This window comes from Jatropha curcas, chromosome 1, assembly GCF_041381405.1.
Source record: "Jatropha curcas cultivar XTBG-Jc1 chromosome 1, XTBG_Jcur_1.0, whole genome shotgun sequence".
NCBI classification, from domain to species: Eukaryota; Viridiplantae; Streptophyta; class Magnoliopsida; order Malpighiales; family Euphorbiaceae; genus Jatropha; species Jatropha curcas.
Genome location: NC_143151.1, coordinates 23,160,483 through 23,183,749, shown reverse-complemented (window position 1 = coordinate 23,183,749; position 23,267 = coordinate 23,160,483). Strand labels below are relative to the sequence as shown.

At 32.4% G+C, this 23,267-nt stretch overlaps 1 protein-coding gene across 1 annotated transcript; it reads right to left on the bottom strand.

Moving 5' to 3' along the window:
* Nucleotides 1–7,966: 7,966 nt before the first annotated feature.
* LOC149499176 (EC protein III-like) lies at nt 7,967–8,617 on the bottom strand. The gene has a single exon (XM_089725261.1). The coding sequence runs from the start codon at nt 8,577–8,579 to the stop codon at nt 8,301–8,303; it is 279 nt and encodes a 92-aa protein (XP_089581387.1). The 5' UTR covers nt 8,580–8,617; the 3' UTR covers nt 7,967–8,300.
* Nucleotides 8,618–23,267: the final 14,650 nt, after the last annotated feature.

The window sequence follows — 23,267 nt, the reverse complement described above, 5'->3', positions numbered from 1 at the left end:
ACCTTCAACAAGTTGGTAGCAATAAGAAGCAGCAAGTATATGGTCTCAGTTCACAGGCATCTTTTTTCTTTGGTCAATCTAGTACCTCTAGTTCTTTTGCTACATCTTGCCTTTAAGAACAAGATGGTGAAAATACTAATGCTCGAATTTAGGAGATATTAGAGCAATGAATGAAAGAGCTAGAGATGCAATATCAACAGGAGTTACGACAGCAATAATAGTTGATGCAGGATAAGTTGCAACAGTAATTACAGCAACAAGTTGCAGAGCTTGTTTTCACTCATTTGGTACCTACAATTTCGCCAGCTCCTACTTCACAGCATCTTTCATTATAGACCCCTTCAGAGACTCACACTAATGCTCAGGGTGATGGTACTATCTAAGGGTGGCCATATTACGGTTTCGGGAACCGGAACCGTCGGTTCGAACCAGTCCCGAACCGTAATCGGAACTGGTGAGAACCGGAATCGATCCAAATTGGAATCAGAACCAGAGATTTTCGGTTCGGTTTCGGTTCTAGGTTTCTAGAATCGAAACCGGCGGTTCCACAAAATCGGTCGGAACCGGATTGGAACCGCTGGTTCTCCGGCCGGTTAGAACCGCCGGTTCGAATCGGTTCGAACCGGCGGTTCTAGTCGTTATAAACTGTCAGTTGTGTTTTTTTTTTTAATTTTGTTGTGAAATCTCTTAATTACCTCTCCCAACAGCCATAAACGGCTACATAACAGCTAGTTTCAAGGGTATTTTTGGAAAAATAATTTTTTGGATTTATTATAAATACCTCATTTCATTTATAAATTAATTACAAAAAAATCTCTACTCTCTCTACTTACTTTCTCTACAATATACTACACTCTACTACACTCTACTCTATATTATTCTTCTCTACTCTACAATATCTCTTATTAAGTTATTATTCTCTCTAATTTTTTTATTCAATTTTCCAAATTATATCTTATTATCATATAATGGCAAGTGGAGGAAACTCAAATTCGAGTAAGGGCAAGGGAAAGATTGGAGAAACACAATATTCATCTATCCCTACAAACGACATCTATGATTTCACTCCCAACCAATTTAATTTTGAGGGATATCCAAATGAAAATTTGGAAATTCCAACTCAAGAATCTGAATTTAATGAGCAATTACAAGAAGAGGAAGAGCAACGAGCACAAATTGTTGGAAGAGCAAGACAAAGTTCCGACATATTCGCCATTCATTTCACGAAAAAATTCAAAGGTGAGAAAATGTACGATGTAATTTGCAATTATTGTGGAAAATCTTATAAATTTAAACAAGCGGGCGGCTATGGATCATTTTAGAAGCATTTGGAGACAAAACATCCAACAAAAATAAGAGTTGATCGTTCTCAAACACAAATTTCCGGGTACGCATCTTCTAACCTTTCTTTATTTCAATATTCTGAAAAAATACAAAAAAAAGAATTAGCAAAAATGATTTCTATGGAACATTTAGCTTTTAGTTTTGGTGAAAAAGTAGGTTTTAATAATTATTGTCAAAAAGCTTTAAATCCTTCTGCTAAAAGAGTGCCAAGAAATACTGTAAAACGAACTATTATTTTTTTATATAATAAAGGAAAAAATGAGTTAGAGCTTTTATTTTCTCAAATGAAAATTCGTGTTTCAATTTGTTGTGATATTTGGAGTGATCATTGGCAAATGCATTCTTATATGGGCATTACATGTCATTGGATTGATGATGATTGGAAAATTCAAAAAAGAATTATTGCATTTCGTGTTTTTGATGATAAACATACTGCAAATAATATTTATAAAATAATTGTTTCAATTTTAGATGAATATAAGTTGACAAAAAAAATTTTTTCAATTTCATTTGATAATGCTTCTGCTAATACTAAATCAATTATTGAACTTAAAAATATTTGTGAACCAAATATTGGTGGAAAATTTTTTCATATAAGATGTGCATGCCATGTTTTAAATTTATGTGTACAAGATGGTTTAAAAATTCTTGAATCTTTTATTTCTCCAATTAAAAAATCTCTTTCATATTTATGGGGACATCCCCAAGTGATGAAAAGTTAAGCTAAATTTTGTAAAGAAAATAATAAAAGACCAAAACGTTTTTTAAGGGATGTCCTAACTCGTTGGAATTTAACATATGAATTACTAAACGAGTCTTTTTCTTATAAAGAATTATTATGCTTTTTTGTTATTAATAATATTGAGGATATTAATTTATATCCACAAAATTGGGATATTTGTGCAAAAATTTTAGATATTTTAAAAATTTTTAATGATGCTACCTATAAATTTAGTGGGGTTTATTATCCCACATCTCATTTATTTTTACCTATATGTATTAATATTGTTAGTGTACTCCAAGAATTTGAAAATGATTGTATATTAAAAGATTGTATTTTTTCAATGAAAAAAAATGGTTATCTTATTTTAAAAATATACCACCCCTTTATCTTGTTGCTATTGTATTTGATCCTAGATGTAAACTTGATGTTTTATGTGATTATTTGACTATTTATTATGAAGTATTAAATCTTGATTTAGAAGATAATCTTAATATAAATGTAGTATTGCATGAAGTTAAACAAAATATTATGCAATTATATAATGAATTTGTTCAATTTTCTAGTTCATCTACTTCTAATTCTTCTCAATCTAATATTTAATAATTTCCAACACAAAGGGTAAGTGTTGTTGGTGTTGCTCAACAAGTTTTACTACAAAGACAAAAAAGAATAAGGGGATCCAGTTCTTTTTCTGAATTTGATAATTATCTAACCACTTCTTTTGAGTTTGGTGATGATTATGCAAATACTGATTTTTCAATTTTAGATTGGTGGAGTCGTCACGCCAATACTTTTCCAATACTTTTTTTAATTGCAAAACAAGTTTTAGCAGCTCCGGTCTCCACTGTTGCGGTTGAACAAGCTTTTAGTCAAGAAGGAAACATACTTGATGAAACACGATCTCGTATAAGACCCGATTCATTAGAAGCACAATCATGCGTGAATGATTGAAGCAAGGCCGAACTAAGAGCACAAGAAATCTAAAAGAAAATGAAGATTTATATGATTTATACGATGGGTCCTCAACGGGAACATCAACTGGTGGTGCAAATAGCGATTAAGGTAAATGGGGTAAAATTGGCATAAGGTAAGTGAGAACTACATGGGCTTTGATTCCTCTAAACCCCAAGAGGATACGTAGGCACCTTAATTTTTTTTTTTTTAAAAAAATTAAGTTCAAGCCCTTTTTTTTTTAAATTATGTTCAAATTTTTTTAAACAAAAAATAAATTCAGTTGAAGAATTTTTTTTTTTTAAATAATTATGTTCAAGTCTTAAAAAAATAAATTTAATTGAAGTATTTTTTTAATTTTTTAGGTGTATTTTTTTACAAATAACTTTCACAAATTTATTAAATTTTGAAAACCGGTCTTCAAAATTTAAAATTTAAAATTATGCGATTCACCGAAAAACCGATCGGAACCGTTGGTTTTGTCACCGTACCGGAACCAGAACCGTTCGGTTCCAAACCGGAACCGGAACAAGACCTTTTCGGTTCGGTTTCGGAACCGTGGCCACCCTTAGTACTATCTACATAAACTTTAGTTGATTTATATTGAAAGATATAAGTTTATTAGTACCTATGAGACTTATTAAACCTGTGTTTGTATTTGTGAAATAATTTTTGTTGTCTTGATATTTTATGTATACTTGAAAATTATTTAAATATTTACTTAAAATTATTTAAATTTTATGTTAATTTTCTCCATTTGATTTTAAATTAATTTCGTTACAAATGCATAAATTAAAAAATTAGAAACAGGGCAGGATTAAAATATTCAAAATTATGGAATTTTTTCAACTGGACAAATAGAAACGGATTTAGAAACGGAACTAAAATGTATTATATTTTCACCCACACGATTAGAAACGAGTTTAGCAGCGGAATATAACTTAGCAACGAAATTAGAAACGGATTTAGTAACGGCTAAATTTTCAGATTACGTTTTCTTAGATGTTAGAAACAAATATCAGAAACGAACAAAATAATTAGAAACTTAAATAGTAATGGATTAGCAACGATGAGAAATGAATATAGAGAAGGAATGGAAACAGACCGGAAACGAAATTTGTTGCTATGAGGTTAGAATATAGAAACGGATTTATGGGCAACTAGAAACGATGTAAAAATCCGTTTCTAAATGATTTAGGAACGCCCCAAGTTGTCATGGACACGATTCGTTTTTGATCCATTTTTAAATAGCTTTAGCATGGATATCGTTCATTTAGAAATGGAAATTTCAGTTGCTATTCAGTGATTTTCTTGTGCTGAAAAGTAACCTAAGTACAGAAAATCTAGAGAAATTATTTTGTTGTTTAATGGACTAGTTATTACTATGAAGACTTATATTATTTTTGAATTTTGGAGTTGATTTATTTTTGTGTAAATATCTACTCCAAAGGAAATATTTTAATATTTTTTTAATTTTAATTTCATTATTAAAAAATTTCATTAACAAATCAGTGAACTTTATTAATTATTTAGTTACTAGTAGAGAAAACAAAAAATTGCATTTTCAAAAAAGAAATTTAGATATATTGTAAAGCTGGATAGCTTGCGTTTAGTTGCCTCAAAATATTAAATTTTTCTTGATTTATATTAATAAAATAAAACTAATTTACCAGTAAAAAAATAAATATTAAACACATTTTTAATATAAAATTTTCATTCACAAGCTTCTACTAACTACATTTATTTCAAAGCTATACTTAAATTCAAATCTATGTTTAATCTCTTTTTTTTATATTATTTAAAGAGCAATTAAATTTAACTAATTTAAGCTATTCCACAAATAATTCTATTTAAACATTTTATATAATATTCAAATCACAAGATTAGATTCTACTACATATCAAGCTAATGAATTATAATTCAAAATTTACATTTAAAACATAGATTTCAAAAAATGAATTGTAATTTAAAACATAAATAAAGCACACTTTAAAGTTCTCATTATAAAAAAAACTTCCAACTATAATTATTTTAAAGTTATATTTAAAATTTTTTACAAATTATATGGTTATTTTTTATATTTACAAAAACTATTATTGCACAAAAAATTTATTAAATTAATTTCAAGAGAATATTTAATTGATTATTAATATTTATTATCAGTTATTTCCTATGATAAATATATTAACCATAATAATCATCTACTTGATTGTAATAATTATTAATATAACTTTATCACAATTAATAAAAAATAAAAAATTAAACTAATCTTTATAGGTTATTAATATAACTATTTAATTGTTAATATAACTATTTGTTATATTAACTACTTGTTCTGTAGGTATTTCATGGGGCTTAAATATTGAAATTTCTGGTTTTAGTAATTGGTAAGGGTCTTTGAATAGGAGAAGTATAAGATACAGGAGTTTGAATTTCTAATCTATCTAATTGTGATGTTGTTGTGTTGAGAATTTGGTGCGTGTAATTGTTTTGAAATTGAACATTTTTAATATCTTTTAATATAGGATTTTTTTTTATCATCATCTACTGTATTTATCGTGTTAAAAGAAGAACCTCTAACTATCTGATTTTGACGATCAAATTTAATTTCTTCTAAAGGAGGATGAACGGATTTAATAATATCACTAGATGTAGTTATCCATTCCTTAGTTACCTTTTAATTAACTAAGACTTCTTGAAAAATGTATTTTATACTATTCTCAATGGAATAAATAGAAAACCACTGAAGGAAAGGAATATTAACTTTATATTGATTCATGTGACCTTAATATAATTCTCTAATTTGGTTTCTTTTTTCTTTCGAATAATTTTCAAAAAACCAATGATCCTTATCTAAATTATAATCACTAGTCATTTCTTTCCTAAGAAATTCTTTATTAATTGAAAATTCATTTTCACTAATAACATTTAATTGAGATATATGTTCCATAGCGGATCTTGTAGGAGACAAAGATCTCATAGGAGAGGAAGGTAAAGAGTTAAATGGTTGTTCTACTTCTTGATATATGAGTGTAGGCATAGATCTTTTCTTTCCTAAGAAATTCTTTATTAATTGAAAATTCATTTTCACTAATAACATTTAATTGAGATATATGTTCCATAGCTGATCTTGTAGGAGACAAAGGTCTCATAGGAGAGGAAGGTAAAGAGTTAAATGGTTGTTCTACTTCTTGATATATGATTGTAGGTATAGATATATTAAAATCTACACTTTGTAATTGAATATTTGGTGTTTGGGTAGATGTAGATAACCTATTGTTCTCGTAACTAAATACTTGTCTAACAGGGTTTTCCAAAGGAAGGAATTGAACATGAATGCTTCCATCGGTATCTTCTACAATACTACAGGAAGTAGAGATATTTTCAATAGATACTGGATGATTAATTTCTTGTAGATTCCATGAATTTTCTTGGATTAATTCATGACACTTTAACCTTTTAGGAGTGTGTACTTTTGTATGTTGGGTATTAGCTTCAAAAATAATTGTTTCATTCCTAGTTAAAGCGTATCTATATCTAGGATCTAGGATAGTTGTCATAACTTTGTAGTAAATTCTATATATAACTATTATAGACCTAATATTATTAGAAAAATTCATATTTTTAGATTTAATTATTAAAATTAAAGCATCTAGAATATTTGGATCATAAAGAAACAAAGAAAAGTTTTGGATAACATTAAAATAGATAGGACTATTAGCTAAATTAGATTCAATCATAGATAAAATAGAGAATTTGAAAAATTAAAATGTCTTGGATATCATAAACATACAAAAATAAGAATATCTAAACCAACTTGAAATAAAGGTTTAATTGCAACTTGAACCATAACTATATGCAAATTTGTATTTCTCTTTGTTCTTCAAAATAACTTGGAGAGAAAATAATTGAATATTTTCATGCATATAACTTAATGGAACAGACTGTTCGATTTATTTAATTGAATAATTAGAAAGAAAATAAAAGAGCTAATTTTATAAATAGTATTAACGTCATGTTTTGAGATAGATAAATTATGTAGCATTGAGATAGACCAATTATGTAGCTGATTCTACACATATGCGTTATTCCTCTCTTGGGTATTCAGATCACTAAGACTAGAACTAGGATTATTAATATTTAAAAACTTATTATTAGATAGAAAATTTAGTAATTTACTCATTTTGCCGATTAATAGTCGTAATTAGAGACTATTAATTAATGGGACCATCTTTGCAAGACCATCTATCGCACGGCTAACCAACGCTTATCAATTGACCAACAATAAACCTATAGCTTCGTAATCACAACTAGTAACAACTTAGCTAGTAGATTTCTATATCTTATTTTTAATAATTAATCCAGTAACAACTTAGCTAGTAGATTTCTATATCTTATTTTTAATAATTAATCCGTACGATAATTAATGACTTTGCCTCCACAACCTATTAATAATTAATCCGTACAATAATGAATAACCTTACCTCTACAACCTAATTTTAAGTTCTGATATGAGAAGGAAGCTGACTGAAAGTATAGAGAGACGAAAGAAGAGATGTATGTTTTATGTTTAGTTTTAATTGTAGAGTAAGAGTAATAGCACAACCAATTTCTAACACTTTGTTCCTACTTGTTTATTATATACTGCTGATTGTAATAATTATTTATATAATTGCAATTCAAACAATGATGATATAGTATAGAAAAGGATGGAGCTGATTAACAAGTTCATGAAAAGTATAAACTTTGATACCTATAGTTTGCATCCAAGCATTATTTGAAAGCCAAGTGAGAAAGAGAGATATTCATCTTTGAAATAATCCTAACGTTTGCCCCTGAATGCAGAAAAACTTTTAGTTACAGGAACTTCAAATTAGACCAACTAGGCATTATTACTTCTGTTATTTTGGTACTGAGTGAAGCTTTTCTTTATATTATACACTGTAATTCAGGAAAGACCATTGTACTTATAAAGTACTTCTTCTCATCTGATTACCAAAGACAACAAAAGATTCTGATAACATTAGTATTATCAAACCAAAATAGCCACTTCAAACTCTTGCAAAAAAAAAAAAAAAAAAAAAAAAACTTCAAATTTCTGACATTATTATATGATTTTTTTTTTTTTAAGTATTAAGTGTAACACTTGATATAGATCTCTCTCTCTCTCTCTCTCTCTCTCTCTCTCTCTATATATATATATATATATATATAACTCACAAAATACTTAGTAGGAGTATATAGAGTCGACTTGAAAGAGCCTGTTCTTCATTTTCAGTCTTTAAGAGCTACAGGTAGGACACGTGCAACCAACGCCACACTTGCAATTCGCCCTACCAGCCGCAATAGTCTCTCTACCTTTCGGACATGTGCACGGATTGCAACCGCAATGCTCGCCGCACGAGCACCGGCTGTGTTCATATCCCGTTCCCATAGCGCCACCACCGCTTGCCGTCTCACTTACTGTTCTGCACCTGCATGCTGTGCCGCCGGGGCATGGAACTGGGCATCCGCACCGGTCAGTGCAGGCAAATACGCTCGTTCCTCTGACCTCTGCCATTATGGCCTTCTAAGAGCTTGAGTTAATTTTGATAATTGTACACCTTCTAAATAATGGATTGGGGATGGTTACAGGTGGCAAGTGAAATACGTAGAGACTGACACGTGGATTTTACGTGGCTGATGGTTTTTTTTTCACGTTAATTTACTGAAACGTGGACTAATAACGTGGCTGTAGCATTTCATGGCTCTGCTGCCACTTGTTAACCACTCGAGTATCATTTCTTACGGATCACCGAACCAATGTAATTTAAATAGCATACGAATTCTCTGCAACTGGTGTATGAATAGACTATTCATATGCTAAATAAATCAATATTATTACTGTTTTATTTATATTTTATTTTTTAGTAAATAGTCATGAATACTATTATTTAAATAAAAAATTATTTTTTATTAATTTAATTTATAAATGACGTCCATAAACTAGATGTTGATAGGTATTTCCTATTTAAATATTTAGCACAAATGATACTGTGGTATGTTTTCACTGAACAAATATCAAACAATGATTATAGGATTGCTCAAAATGTGTCAGAACAACCCAATATATTTAAATTATAGGCTATTCTTTTGTAACAAAGTTAATATCCCTTTTATTAATACGAAGTAACTATTTTTTAAATTTTACGATAGGTAAAATTTCTCAAAATTGAAATCGGATTTAATAATCCCACGCGATCAAACGATAAAGTTTGATATTGATTACGCCAATTTATAGCTGCAACTGTACTTTTTTTTTTATTGGGATTGGATCGGAGGATGTTCGTTTTGTAAAAACTCTCGAAAATAGATTTAGGTATTAATTAAATGAGTATTCGTTATAGTTTTCTTTTTGCATCTGATAAAAAATGTGGGTTATATATCAGGAGTAGTTCTCCCTTTTAAATAATATTTACTAAATTTATGATAAATTTTTGTGGTGGAGAACATTCAAACTCGAGACTCTCTCACTTCACATATCTTTTACAAGACTTGAGAAAACCAACTAGACCATACATAATTGACATTCACCGTGGTTTAGGTTAGGTGTGAGTTTAAAGCTAGACCTTACTTTGGTTAGTTTCACAGCAGAAGCTATTAGGTAACAGGGAAATATGTCGTCGTCATTTAGCTACGGATGCTTGCTGTTCGCTGCTGGCATGAGGATGAGACGATTCCGCATCTCTTGGGGAGCTGCAGTATGTTGGACGAAATTTGGCGACAATTGGTCCCGGCTGGATATGCTTCTGTGTTTCTACTGCAACTGGAGTTTTATACATTTGTTGAATGTTGATATCCTTGTTAATGATATTCCTTGGACTGTTATGTTTGCTGTTACTTGTTGGAGTTTATGGAGATGGAGGAATGCTATTGTGTTTGACAGTGCTGGAGGGTGTGTTTTGCACCATAAACAGAGTATCTTGGCCTTTGCTCATCAAGTGCACAACGCTAATTTGCAGGAGACTCTCTCTCCTCGTAATGCTTCTAGGCAGGAGGTATGGATGGGTTGGTCCCTCCCTGGGCTTGGGCATGTTAAGATTAACTCTGACGGTTTCTATATTGTGCAGTCGGGTTTGGCTTCTGCCGGGGGTTTAATTAGGGACTACAGGGGCTCTTGGCTTGGTGGATTTGCAGCCAACGTTGCTGCTTGCTCCGTTTTCATGGCAGAATTGTGGGGTTTGTATTATGGCTCGGAGTTAGCTTGGTCTAAGGGTTTCAAATCTGCGATTTTTGAAGTTGACAGCCAGGTGATTTTTCAGTGTGTTACCAATGCATCTGTTGTGCCTTTGGCGTTTCAGGAATGGTTGCTCGAATTCAAAGCTTGTTGCAAAGAGAATGGAAAGTGTCTGTATGTCATATTTATAGAGAAAGTAACAGGTGTGCAGACTGGATGGCAAGGTTTGGGTCCCAACAATTGCTTGTTGTTCATTACTTTGATTCCTCTCCTCTTGGTTTAGAATCTCTTCTCTTTTATGACGTTTGTGGGATTACTTACCCACGTCATACTATGGCTGAATAATATGTTTTCTTCCTCCTTCCAAATAAAAAAGCTACGAGTACCTGCTATCGAATGACGGATGGATGGTTGCAAGGGAGATATAACCCTAACCCAATTTGTTTTTTAGAAGAAAATTATGCATAAAATATTTGAAGTTTTCAATTTTACCCCTCTTAAATTTAAAAAAAAAAAAAAAATACCATCTCTACCTTTTGTTTTTGAATCCGTCATTGTCATTTCCTTAAGTGTATAAAATATTCAAAATTTTCAATTTTACCCCTCTGATATATATCACAAAATATTTCGAGTGAAAATTAAGTGCATATAGAATGGTAAAATAATTTGTACCCAATATTTTATTAAAATAAAAATAAATTAAATCCACATTCAAAGCTCTCAACCTTAATATCATCAAATATCAAATAAATCAATCACCCAAAAAATATTAAAGAATTTTAAATGATTAGAATTTTGAAATTTTCTTTTTAGTACATTTTCTTTATAATTTTCTAGTCAAACCTGTTTAAACCAAGTGTGTGTGTTAGTTAAACAGATTGGAGCAAGTGCAAATATTAAAATTTTAAACGAGTTTAGAGATAAATATTTCAAAAAAAATTTTAAACGGAATTGGAATGTGTATATGTATTAAAATTTTAAATGAATTTGGATGGACGATGTATTGGAGGTTGATTCAATAGTTTACATCTGAATCGAGTATTTTGAATAATTGACAATTGGGTATTTGACTATGTCTTTAGTTTGTATATATATTTTTCCTATAATTTTTGAATTGTTGTTAGTAGTGAAGCACTTGGATTTAGTGCCAAAAAATTCTGCTATTTTCTTGATTTCCTTTATCTTAAAGTTCCCTTTCAAAAAAAGTTAATCTAGTTGATGAGAAAAATAAGTAATCTGATGCAAAATTTCAGTAAATAGTTTTGTGTCCAATACATATTTGAGTTAATTCCTCTTAGAATAATTCCTTATTCTACTTTCTTTAACTTGAATTTGTTATGTTATTTCATTTTGGAGCAAGTGTGAGTTGTAGTGAGCTTTCTAAGTCCCCTTAACAAAATCGGTATCAGAGCCAAGTTCGTTTGTGACTGGGCGTATGACTCATGGCAACCAATGACAACGCGATGGTCATTTATCAACCATCAATTTCGATCTTTAAAGGTGAATGCTATGAATTCTAGAGCATGAAAATGATGACCATATTCAAGTCTTAAGATTTGTAGGAATTGATTGAGAATGGATATCCGAATGGGATGAATAGGCCAGATTAAAAGAAAATGAGAACTCCAATGCAATATTTTTCATCCAACAAGTAGTGCGTGAGTCCATTTTTTCTAAAATTGCAACAATAAAAAGAACCAATGAAGCATGGACGACATTGCAGGCCACATTCCAAAGCTCCTAAAAAATAATCACGGTGAAACTCTAAACTCTTCATCATGATTTTCAGAACTTGCAGATGAAATATAGAAAATCGGTGCAAGATTATTTATCTAGAATAGCTGCAATTGTTCATCAGATGAGATCTTATGCAAAAGATGTTATTGATGAGACTGTTGTTACAAAAGTTTTGTTGAGTTTGACTCCAAAATTTGACCATGTAGTTGCAGCTATTGAGGAGCCAAAAAAATTTACCTACATACCCTTTTGATGAACTTATGGGATTCTTATAAATCCATGAGGCAAGATTGAACAGGACAGTTAAAAGAGTGATGAAAAGGTCTTTCAGGTGATGGGGGAGTCATTTAAAAAAAAAAGATAATTCGAGAAAAGCATCAAGTAAAGGATGTGGTAGAGGATGCATGACACCGTGGCAGAGGTGGACAAGATGAACAAAGGCAAACAAACGACAAGCAAAAAATATCGTAAACGAAATATTCAATGCTGGAATTATAAGGGGTACGAGAATATAAAGGTTGAATGCTGGAAAAAAGAAACGCAAGCCAATTATGCATAAAATGAGGAAGATGTTAAGCTATTCATTGCCTAGGAAAATGACACTAGGGATCAAAGAGGTGCGGTTACCCACAAATTTTGAGCTATCTATACTTGTATTGTTTAAAATTTTACTATTTGTACTCATGCTAAATCCATTTTAATATCTGTTTAAATACTCATATTCGAACCACTTCAAATTTATACTATATAAACCGGTGCCAAACCCATTGAAGACACCTTTTAAATGGGTAGATATGCACTAATTTTAAGCTATCTAAAGCCGAGCTTGTTAGAAGTACATATTTTATTAATAAATGAGTTAAGTACTCGTTGTTACATATGACCAAAATCTTTTAATATAACCGGTAACAGGTAGCGGGTACTTAGAAACTACACTCATATCCTTTGCATATATTAATTTCATTACTCATACCTATCCTAAACCCATTTACAGCTAACTGTAACCTGGGAAGGTAGCAAAAAATATCCATTTTGCTTCCATCCCTATATGACACCATAGCTTCAAGTGATATCTGGTTTCTGGATAGCAGATGCTCCGATAATATGACCAGGGTAAAATCCTTGTTTAAGGAGCTTGACGAGTTATACAAGGTGAAATTAGACTTAGTGATGACAAACAAGTACAAGTTGAAGGCAAAAAGGCACACTGGTAATAAGTAAAGGGCCACGACAATGTAGCTCCTTTACAATGTCTATTTTATTCCTAGTTTTATTCCTAGTTTATCAAAAAACTTGTTGAGTGTGGGGCAACTTATGGTCAGTGGATACTCAATTATGTTTGACGATAGCTCATATGTGATCAAAGATAAAAAAATCAGATTGGGTTATTGCTGAAGTCCACATAGCACCAAATAAACTCTTTTCGCATAAAGTGTTAAGCGTTGAAAATCGTGCTCTTGCTGTCAAAGGAAGTAGTGAGTCTAAATTATGGCATCTATATTATGGGCGTTTGAATTTAAAAGGCTTGAAATTACTAAGTAAAAAAGAATGGTATTTGAGCTTCTTAGAATTGAGTCTTTAGACTTGTGTTAAGGGTGTATATATGGGAAACAATATGAAAAATCATTTCCTATGGGAAAGTGTAGAAGAGTAACTACGTGTCTTGAACTTGTACATGTTGATTTATGCAATCCCTAAGAATATAGTCGTTGGTGGGAATCATTATTTTTTTGTTGTTTACAGATGATTATACTCGTACGAGCTGGGTTTTCTTTATACAAAACTTTTGAGACCTTCAAGAAGTTCAAGGCACTCGCTGAGAAACCAAGTGGAAGAAATATAAAAGCACTTCGAACTGACAGAGGCGAGTTTGTGTCTCATGAATTCAATCGATTTTATGAAGAACAGGGCCTGTACAAAGAATTGATAGCATCATATACGCCGGAGTGAAATGGAGTGGCTGAGCGTAAAAATTGCATGGTTGTTGTGGAAAGAAGTCTGCTAAAAGCAAAAGGGTTTCCAGATCATTTTTGGCTGAAGGTGTTGCTACTGTTATCTATTACTTGTCATCGATAAAGGCTGTCCAAGACCAAACACCATATGAGGCTTGGTATGAAAGAAGAACTAGCGTAAGCTACTTAAAAATATTTGGTTGTGTTGCATCTTTGCTAGATTAACATAATCACAGTAAACTCGATGAAAAATATGTGGAATGTATTTTTGTTGGTTATTGTACTCGATCCAAAGAATATAAGCTCTACAATCTTGTGACTGGCAAGCAAGTTAGAGTTGGCTTGAGAAATCAGATGACATTATCAATAGAAAATGAAGATTCACCAATTGTTGGACACCAACTGGCAAGGTGATCATCATCAACTTTACCAAGCTCCACCACATCAAGTTCCAGCAATGAAAGTTCAACCGAAGATGATCCTCTAAGAAAATTTAGGTCATTTTATAAAGCTACCCAAACTTTATTGGTAGTAGATCCAAGAACATTTGAGGAGGCGATAAAAAAAGAAGAATGCAATGTTGAAAGACCATAAAGCAATCCAAGAGAATGAGACATGGGAATTGGTGGATCTCCCTGAAAATAAGAAAGCCATTAGAGTTAAATAGGCTTTCAGAATAAAGTTTCAAGTAGATGGCATCATAAATTAACATAAGGCATCACTAGTTGTGGAAGGTTATACACAACAACAAGGCGTAGATTATATGACGACACATTCTCTCCGATTGCACCGTTTGAAACAGTGAAAACTTTATTAGCCTTAACTGCTCAATTAAATTGGCTCATCTATTAATTTGATGTTAAATCAACATTTCTGAATGAGGAATTAGAAAAAGAATTATATGTCAGTCATCCTAAGGGTTTTATAGTTCGTAGGAAATAAAATCAAGCGTACAAGCTGCAAAAAGCACTACATAGGTTAAAGTAGTCTCCACAAGCATAGTACAATAAGATAGACTGCTTTCTTGGAAACAGTTTTGAAAGAAGCAAGAATGAACCCACTCTTTACATAAAGCGGCAAGGTAAAAATGATCTTTTCATTATTTGTCTTTATGTTGATGATATGATCTATACGAGGTCTTCTTCTTCTTCTCTCATTAATGAATTCAAAGATTGTACGAAGAAAAGTTTTGAAATGTCAGATTTGGGTGTTGCATAATTCCTTGGGTTAGCAAGTTGAAGATGGAGATTTAGTCATAAAGGAAATATGCAACTGATTTACTTAAAAGATTGAACATGCTGAATTGCGAAGTTGCTCCAACACCCATGAATTTAAATGGTAAGTTGCAGGTTGATGATGGCACTGAATTAGCAAATGCAAGTACTTCGAAAGCTTGGTTGGTGGCCTTATTTACTTAACCCTGATAGAGATATACTATTAACCATGCATATGTAATAGTATAGCTATGAATGATTTTCTATTGACAATTATTTCTTTATATTTAATTGGAAATTTGCATTAAATAAATGTTATTAGCATATGAACAATAATTGTGATTAGTACATTTTGTATGTATTTAATTGGACCAAGTAGAGAATGGATGTTTAGTACTGACTGTTAAACATATTCTCTAGGACATTAGAAATAATGTTTATTGATCTTAATCTTGATTTATTTTAATATGAGCAAACATTGATTGTCTTGTGCTTTGATTCATTAAAGGGTGAGTTTCATTATTGGAATAATATTCTCGGTGAATTGGGCAAAGATATTTTGTGTTTGTGAAATATTAATTAATGATAGAATCCATGTCTCGGTTTAGAGATTGATGATGCACTTTAAGTAAGCTTATAAGGTTTCATAGTGTAAACCCTGCAGGTGGATATTGAATCCGACACATGAAATCAGTTGAGCGACAATTTTAAAGTTATATTGTGATTTAAATAAATTGTCAGTAAGTTATTTAAATGACAGCATCTGTAATCTTAACTTGGGGAACATTATTTTATTATGTTGTGGAATAGTAAAATAAATAAGGAGTTCAGTCATGAGTTTTTAGTGGAATAATTCATGATTAATTATAATAAGAATATGTTGGTCTACATAGGTTCTTATTATAATTAGTAGCCTGATTTATTTTATTCCTGCGGTCCCTGTAGTGCCCTAATTATTTGGAAAGTTAAGGGTGTATTAAATAATAGATAAATTATTTAGTTTTAAAATAATTGATTTTATTTTAATTAAATAATTTTTTATTTAATTTATTTTATATTAAAAAATATCTTCCTATCGAAGAGAGGTTTTTTAATATAAGATTGGAAAACCCTAAGAATAAATAGACGCACGTTATTCTATTCTCTGCCACTCAGAGAGTTCCAAAAAAGAGATAATTAGAGATTACTGCAGAAGATCGTGGGTGACTCCAAGATCTCTGGAAAGAAGACCGGTGAGCGATTCTGCGCTTCAAGAGGTCAGTTTATTGATTTGTTCGATAATATTTTTAGTTTGCCTCATATGGTTTCGTTAAGGGTTGTTTCCGTTTTATACCCGCTCCTATCAATTGGTATCAGAGCCATACGAAACTATATGATGGTGGCTATTTTGTCATGTTTCAATCGTGTATCTATTATCTGTTTTGATTATTTGATTGGTACATGGTTGAGAGAGCTTCAAGAGTTTTTGAAGGACAGCAGCACAAAAGTGCAGTACCTGTTACAAACTTTTTTTGAAACTGTAGTTTTTAATGGGCAATTAATATATATAAAAAAAAGCATATATATATATATATATATATATATATATATATATATATATATATATTTTGGGTGTTGTTTCGATGAACAAGAGAGGGGCAAGAAAAGACAAAATTTGGTTTTTGTTTTGAAGATCAGTAGAGGGGCAAGCAAAAAAAAAAAAAAAAAAAAAGCGCCAGCAGCGTTAATGGACGTTGAAGGGAAAAGGGGCAGCGGCTAGGGCTTCTTCGTGAAGAAGAAGCTGCTGCTTGCCAAATTTCCCTTCTGGTCCCTCAATTTGTTAAATTTTATATTTTGACCCCTTATCTTTAAGTTTTTATTTTTTGACACTAGATCTTTTGTTTATTATATTTTAACCTCTGGACTTTAATTTTTTATATTTTGACCCAGAAAGTATCCGTTATTCCGTTTTGGCCCCTGGAGTTATTTAAATTATAAAGTGACCCTGATTGTTTCTGGTATTATTAAAATTGCCTAGACTGTTTCCGATTTTTGCAATTTTGGCCCAATAGTTTCTGTTTTATGCAAAATAGTCCAAACAAGTTATGAAATTTGCGAAATGGCCTAGAATGTTTCTGTTTTTGCAAGATAAACCCAGAATGTTTTAATTTATTTGCATAAATAGACCAGAACACTAAATTTTAACAGTTTCAACCAAAAATGTTAATTTTATTTGCAAAATTGTCTTAAAAATATATTATTTTGCAATTTTGATTATAATTAATTTATTTTAATTATATGAATTAATTTGTGAGTGGTTTTTTTGTTACTTTCTAGTTGTAATTATTTGCATTTCTTCCCCATCGGAAGATGTCATGTTTTAATATAATTACTGAGCTAGTCTAATTTGTCTGTATTGATTTAACTCTCCATCTGAGTAAATTAATTAGTGACATGAATCAGATGTAATATTTTCTCACACATTAATGTTAATTTAAGAGGCATGTTATCTCCCATCGAGTAGTATGTGCCGGTCTTATCTAATTATAATATGCAAAACATGTGATTGGTTGAATTCTCCCATCGAGGTTGTTATTCATGAATGTTGTGAATGTGTATTGTTTTTGAATTGTGATATCAATGTTGTATATTTGCAATTTGATTTATTCAATGTTTATTATTGATATGCTATTTTTGTTTAATGCATGATATAGAAATGGCATCATTCAGTCCCCTTGCATACATCTTAACCCAAAACAAACTTGAGGGTCCAAACTATGTTGACTGGAAGAGGAATTTGGACATTTTGCTTACTGCTGAGGAGTATAAATTTGTGCTTACTGAAGTTTGTCCTGAAAAACCCGGTGAGGGTGCCTCTGAGGAGGTCACCAGAGCTTACCAGAAATGGGTTAAAGCTGATGAGATGGCGCGATGTTACATTTTGGCTTCTGTGTCAAATGTTTTGCAACATCAGCATCAGAAGATGGACACAGCTTTTGACATGCTCGAAAATCTCAAGGAGATGTTTGGAGATCAAACTAGTGCAGCAAGGCAAAATGCACTGAGGGAGATTCTTACTTCCAAAATGGAGGAGGGAACTCCAGTTAGAACTCATGTCTTGAAGATGATGAGTCTTCTGAATGACATGGAGGTTCTTGGTGCTGAGGTTGACAATGCTACATAGATAGAAATGATCTTGAACACTTTGCCAGCCAGTTTTCAGCAGTTTCGTTTGAACTATAACATGAATAAGATGGATTTCACTCTGTCTAAGTTGCTGAATGAGCTGGTGGCTGCTGAGACTATCATTAAGCAAGGAGCTGCACCTGTTGTGCTTAATGTTGAGCGAGGTTCTTCTTCTGCCCAAAACAAGGGTAAGAAGAAGAAAAATGCTCACAAGACTAAGCCTAAAACAAGTGGTGCATCTACTAGTGCAAGTGTTGCTGTGAAAAAGCCTAAGGGTAAGTGTTTTCACTGCAAGCAACCTGGGCACTGGAAGTCACAATGTCCAACCTGGTTAGCCAAGAAAAAGCAAGGTATGTCTCTGTTTTATATGCTGATAGTTGAAACTTGTTTAGCGGTGTTGACTACACTCCAATGGTGTGTAGATTCTGAAGCCACTAATCATGTCTGCAATTCATTGCAGGGGTTTCAGGTAACTCGTCAGCTAAATAAAGGAGATGTAAGCATTTTTCTGGGAAATGGCACAGAAGTTGCAGTTCTAGCTATAGGAAATATTTCTTTGAATTTTGAGAATAATAGAACTTTGTTTTTGAAGGATGTTTTATATGTACCTTCAATTAGAAGGAATTTAATTTCAGTTTCTAGTTTGAGCAAGAATGGATATTCGGTTTGTTTTAATGAATTTTATGATGATTCAGTCGTTATTAAATTTAGAAAACAAATGATATGTTCTGGCTCAATGATTGATGATTTTTTTATTCTTAAAGTTTCACCTGAATTGCAAATTCCTAATTCTGAAGTTAATAACTTTGATGTCATTGTTCCATTGAAAAGAAAACGTCCTATTGAATTTAGTCATACTTATTTGTGGCATTTAAGGCTTGGTCATATTAATTTAGATAGGATTTCTAGGTTGGTCAAGGATGGACCATTGAGTTCATTGAAAGTGGAGGCACTACCAACTTGTGAATCTTGTTTAGAAGGTAAAATGACTAAGAGGCCTTTTCCTATAAAGGGTAATAGAACTAATGATGTACTTGAATTAATTCATTCTGATTTGTGTGGTCCAATGAGTGTCCAAGCTAGGGGTGGTTTTGAGTATTTTGTGACTTTCACAGATGATTACTCAAGATATGGATACATTTACCTGTTGCGCCGTAAGTCTGAATGCTTTGAGAAATTCAAAGAGTTCAAGGCAGAAACGGAGAAACGACATGGAAAATATATCAAGTCGTTACGGTCTGACCGTGGTGGCGAATACCTCTCTAGGGAATTCATTACTTATTTATCAGAATAAGGAATTACTTCACAGTTGTCTGCACCTGGTATGCCACAACAGAATGGTGTAGCAGAAAGAAGAAATAGGACGCTTATGGAAATGGTTAGATCAATGATGAGTTATTCAGATTTGCCCATTTCGTTTTGGGGGTATGCCATAGAAACGGCAGCATATATTCTGAATTTGGTTCCATCTAAGTCAGTACCTAAAACTCCTACAAAACTGTGGACTGGGCGCAAGCCAAGTCTAAGACATGTTCGGATGTGGGGTTGTCCAGCCCATGTGCTGAAAGGGAAAGCAGATAAGTTGGAATCAAAAACAGACTTATGCTTCTTTATTGGATATCCTAGAGGAACGAAATGTGGTTTATTTTATAGTTCTCAAGATAAAACGGTCATTGTTAGCACCAATGCACATTATCTTGAGGAAGACTATATTAAAAACCATATTCCCAAAAGTCAATTAGCCTTGTATGAATTGAGAGGAGAAAATATACCAACTAGAACCTTTCCATTAGAATAACAACCTAAACCATCAATGGTTGGAGCTGACATTCCATTGCCTAGTCGTAGTGGAAGAAATGTTAGTCGACCAGTAAATCAACATCAGCCTGAATATTCAGTACCTAACATTTCACTACCACCTGAAAGTAGTGGGAGTTATGTAGAAACTGAAGTGGCAGCTGTTGATCCAAATATACAGGAGCACAATGTTGGGGCTTCGAACATTTCATTGCCTCCTGGTGATGACAGACATGTTGAAGTTCCAGAACATGATCAAGATGTAGTCCCACCAGTCATGGACTTGCCGGCTTTACAGCCACAGCAAAATGAAGGTGTGATTGCAGAACCTGTAGTACTTCGTCGTAGTGGGAGAATTAGACGACCACCGGTTCGATATACACTTTTGGGAGAAGCTTTTGATAGAATCCCTGAAGAAGTGAATATTGAACCTGTCTGTTACGATGAAGCACTACAAGATAAAGATGCTGATAACTGGCTTGTAGCTATGAAATCTGAGATGGAGTCCATGTACTCTAATCAAGTCTGGGAACTTGTAGAACCACCTGAAGGGGTTAAACCCATCGGATGTAAGTGGATCTATAAGAAAAAGAGGGGTATAGATGGTAAAGTGCAAACTTATAAGGCAAGGCTTGTTGCGAAAGGGTTTACTCAGAAAGAAGGGATCGATTATGAGGAAACTTTTTCGCCGGTAGCCATGCTAAAGTCTATTAGAACTCTTCTATCCATTGCAGCTCATTATGATTATGAGATTTGGCAAATGGATGTCAAGACAGCTTTCCTAAATGGAAGTCTTGATGAATGCATCTATATGAAGCAACCAGAAGGTTTCATAAACAATGGACAAGAAAATTTGCTTTGCAAATTGAATAGGTCCATTTATGGGCTTAAACAAGCATCTAGGTCATGGAATACTTGTTTTGACCAGGCGATCAAAAGTTTTGGCTTTGATCAGTGTCATGATGAGTCTTGTGTGTATAAGAAATGGAATGGTAGTAAGGTTGTTTTTCTGGTACTATATGTGGATGATATTCTGCTTATAGGGAATTGTGTAGGTATGTTGAATTCTGTCAAAGATTGGCTATCCCAACGTTTTGATATGAAGGATTTGGGAGAGGCTGCTCATATTCTTGGGATTAAGCTTATGTGAGATCGCAAGAAAAGGATGATTCGCTTATCTCAAGCACTTTATATTGATACCATTCTTGCTCGTTTCAGCATACAGGATTCCAAGAAGGGTTTTCTTCCCTTCAGACATGGAATCACTCTATCTAAGGACCAATGTCCTAAGACACCTGAGGAGATAGAGAACATGAAGGCAGTTCCATATGCTTCTGCAGTTGGAAGCCTTATGTATGCAATGTTGTGTACCAGACCTGATATCTGTTTTGTTGTTGGCATGGTTAGCAGATTTCAATCTAATCCTGGGCGAGAACACTGGACTGCAGTCAAACATATAATCAAGTACTTGAAAAGGACTAGGGATTATATGTTAGTTTATCAATCTGATGATCTTGTACCCATTGGGTATACAGATTCAGATTTTCAGACTGATAAGGACTCTCGGAAGTCAACCTCTGGTAATGTTTTTGTCTTGGGAGGTGGAGCCATAAGTTGGAGGAGTATTAAGCAAACTTGTGTTGCTGACTCCACCATGGAAGCTGAATATGTGGCAGCTTTTGAAGCTGCAAAGGAAGCTGTATGGCTTAGGAACTTCCTTATGGATCTAGGTGTAGTTTCTTCAGTGCAATTGCCTATTACACTTTATTGTGATAATAGTGGGGCAGTTGCAAACTCGAAGGAGCCACGGAGCCATAAAAGGGCAAAACACATTGAGAGGAAGTATCATTTGATACGAGACATAGTTCAAAGGGGAGATGTGATAGTGACAAAGATTGCATCGGAAAACAACCTGGCAGATCCTTTTACAAAAAGCTTACCAGCAAAGACTTTTGACAGTCATGTAGAAGGAATGGGAGTTAAAGTTATAGATGCATGGTTATGAGTCTAAGTGGGAGATTGATAGAGATATACTATTAACCATGCATATGTAATAGTATAGCTATGAATGATTTTCTATTGACAATTATTTCTTTGTATTTAATTGGAAATTTGCATTAAATAAATGTTATTAGCATATGAACAATAATTGTGATTAGTACATTTTGTATGTATTTAATTGGACCAAGTAGAGAATGAATGTTTAGTACTGACTATTAAACATATTCTCTAGGACATTAGAAATAATGTTTATTGTTCTTAATCTTGATTTATTTTAATATGAGCAAACATTGATTGTCTTGTGCTTTGATTCATTAAAGGGTGAGTTTCATTATTAGAATAATATTCTCGGTGAATTGGGCAAAGATATTTTGTGTTTGTGAAATATTAATTAATGATAGAATCCATGTCTCGGTTTAGAGATTGATGATGCACTTTAAGCAAGCTTATAAGGTTTCATAGTGTAAACCATGCAGGTGGATATTGAATCCGACACATGAAATAAGTTGAGCGACAATCTTAAAGTTATATTGTGATTTAAATAAATTGTCAGTAAGTTATTTAAATGACAGCATCTGTAATCTTAACGTGGGGAACATTATTTTATTATGTTGTGGAATAGTAAAATAAATAAGGAGTTCAGTCATGAGTTTTTAGTGGAATAATTCATGATTAATTATAATAAGAATATGTTGGTCTACATAGGTTCTTATTATAATTAGTAGCCTGATTTATTTTATTCCTGCGGTCCCTGTAGTGCCCTAATTATTTGGAAAGTTAAGGGTGTATTAAATAATAGATAAATTATTTAGTTTTAAAATAATTGATTTTATTTTAATTAAATAATTTTTTATTTAATTTATTTTATATTAAAAAATATCTTCCTATCGAAGAGAGGTTTTTTAATATAAGATTGGAAAACCCTAAGAATAAATAGACGCACGTTATTCTATTCTCTGCCACTCAGAGAGTTCCAAAAGAGAGATAATTAGGGATTACTGCAGAAGATCGTGGGTGACTCCAAGATCTCTGGAAAGAAGACCGGTGAGCGATTCTGCGCTTCAAGAGGTCAGTTTATTGATTTGTTCGATAATGTTTTTACATTGCCTCATATGGTTTCGTTAAGGGTTGTTTCCGCTTTATACCCACTCCCATCAAAGCCATCA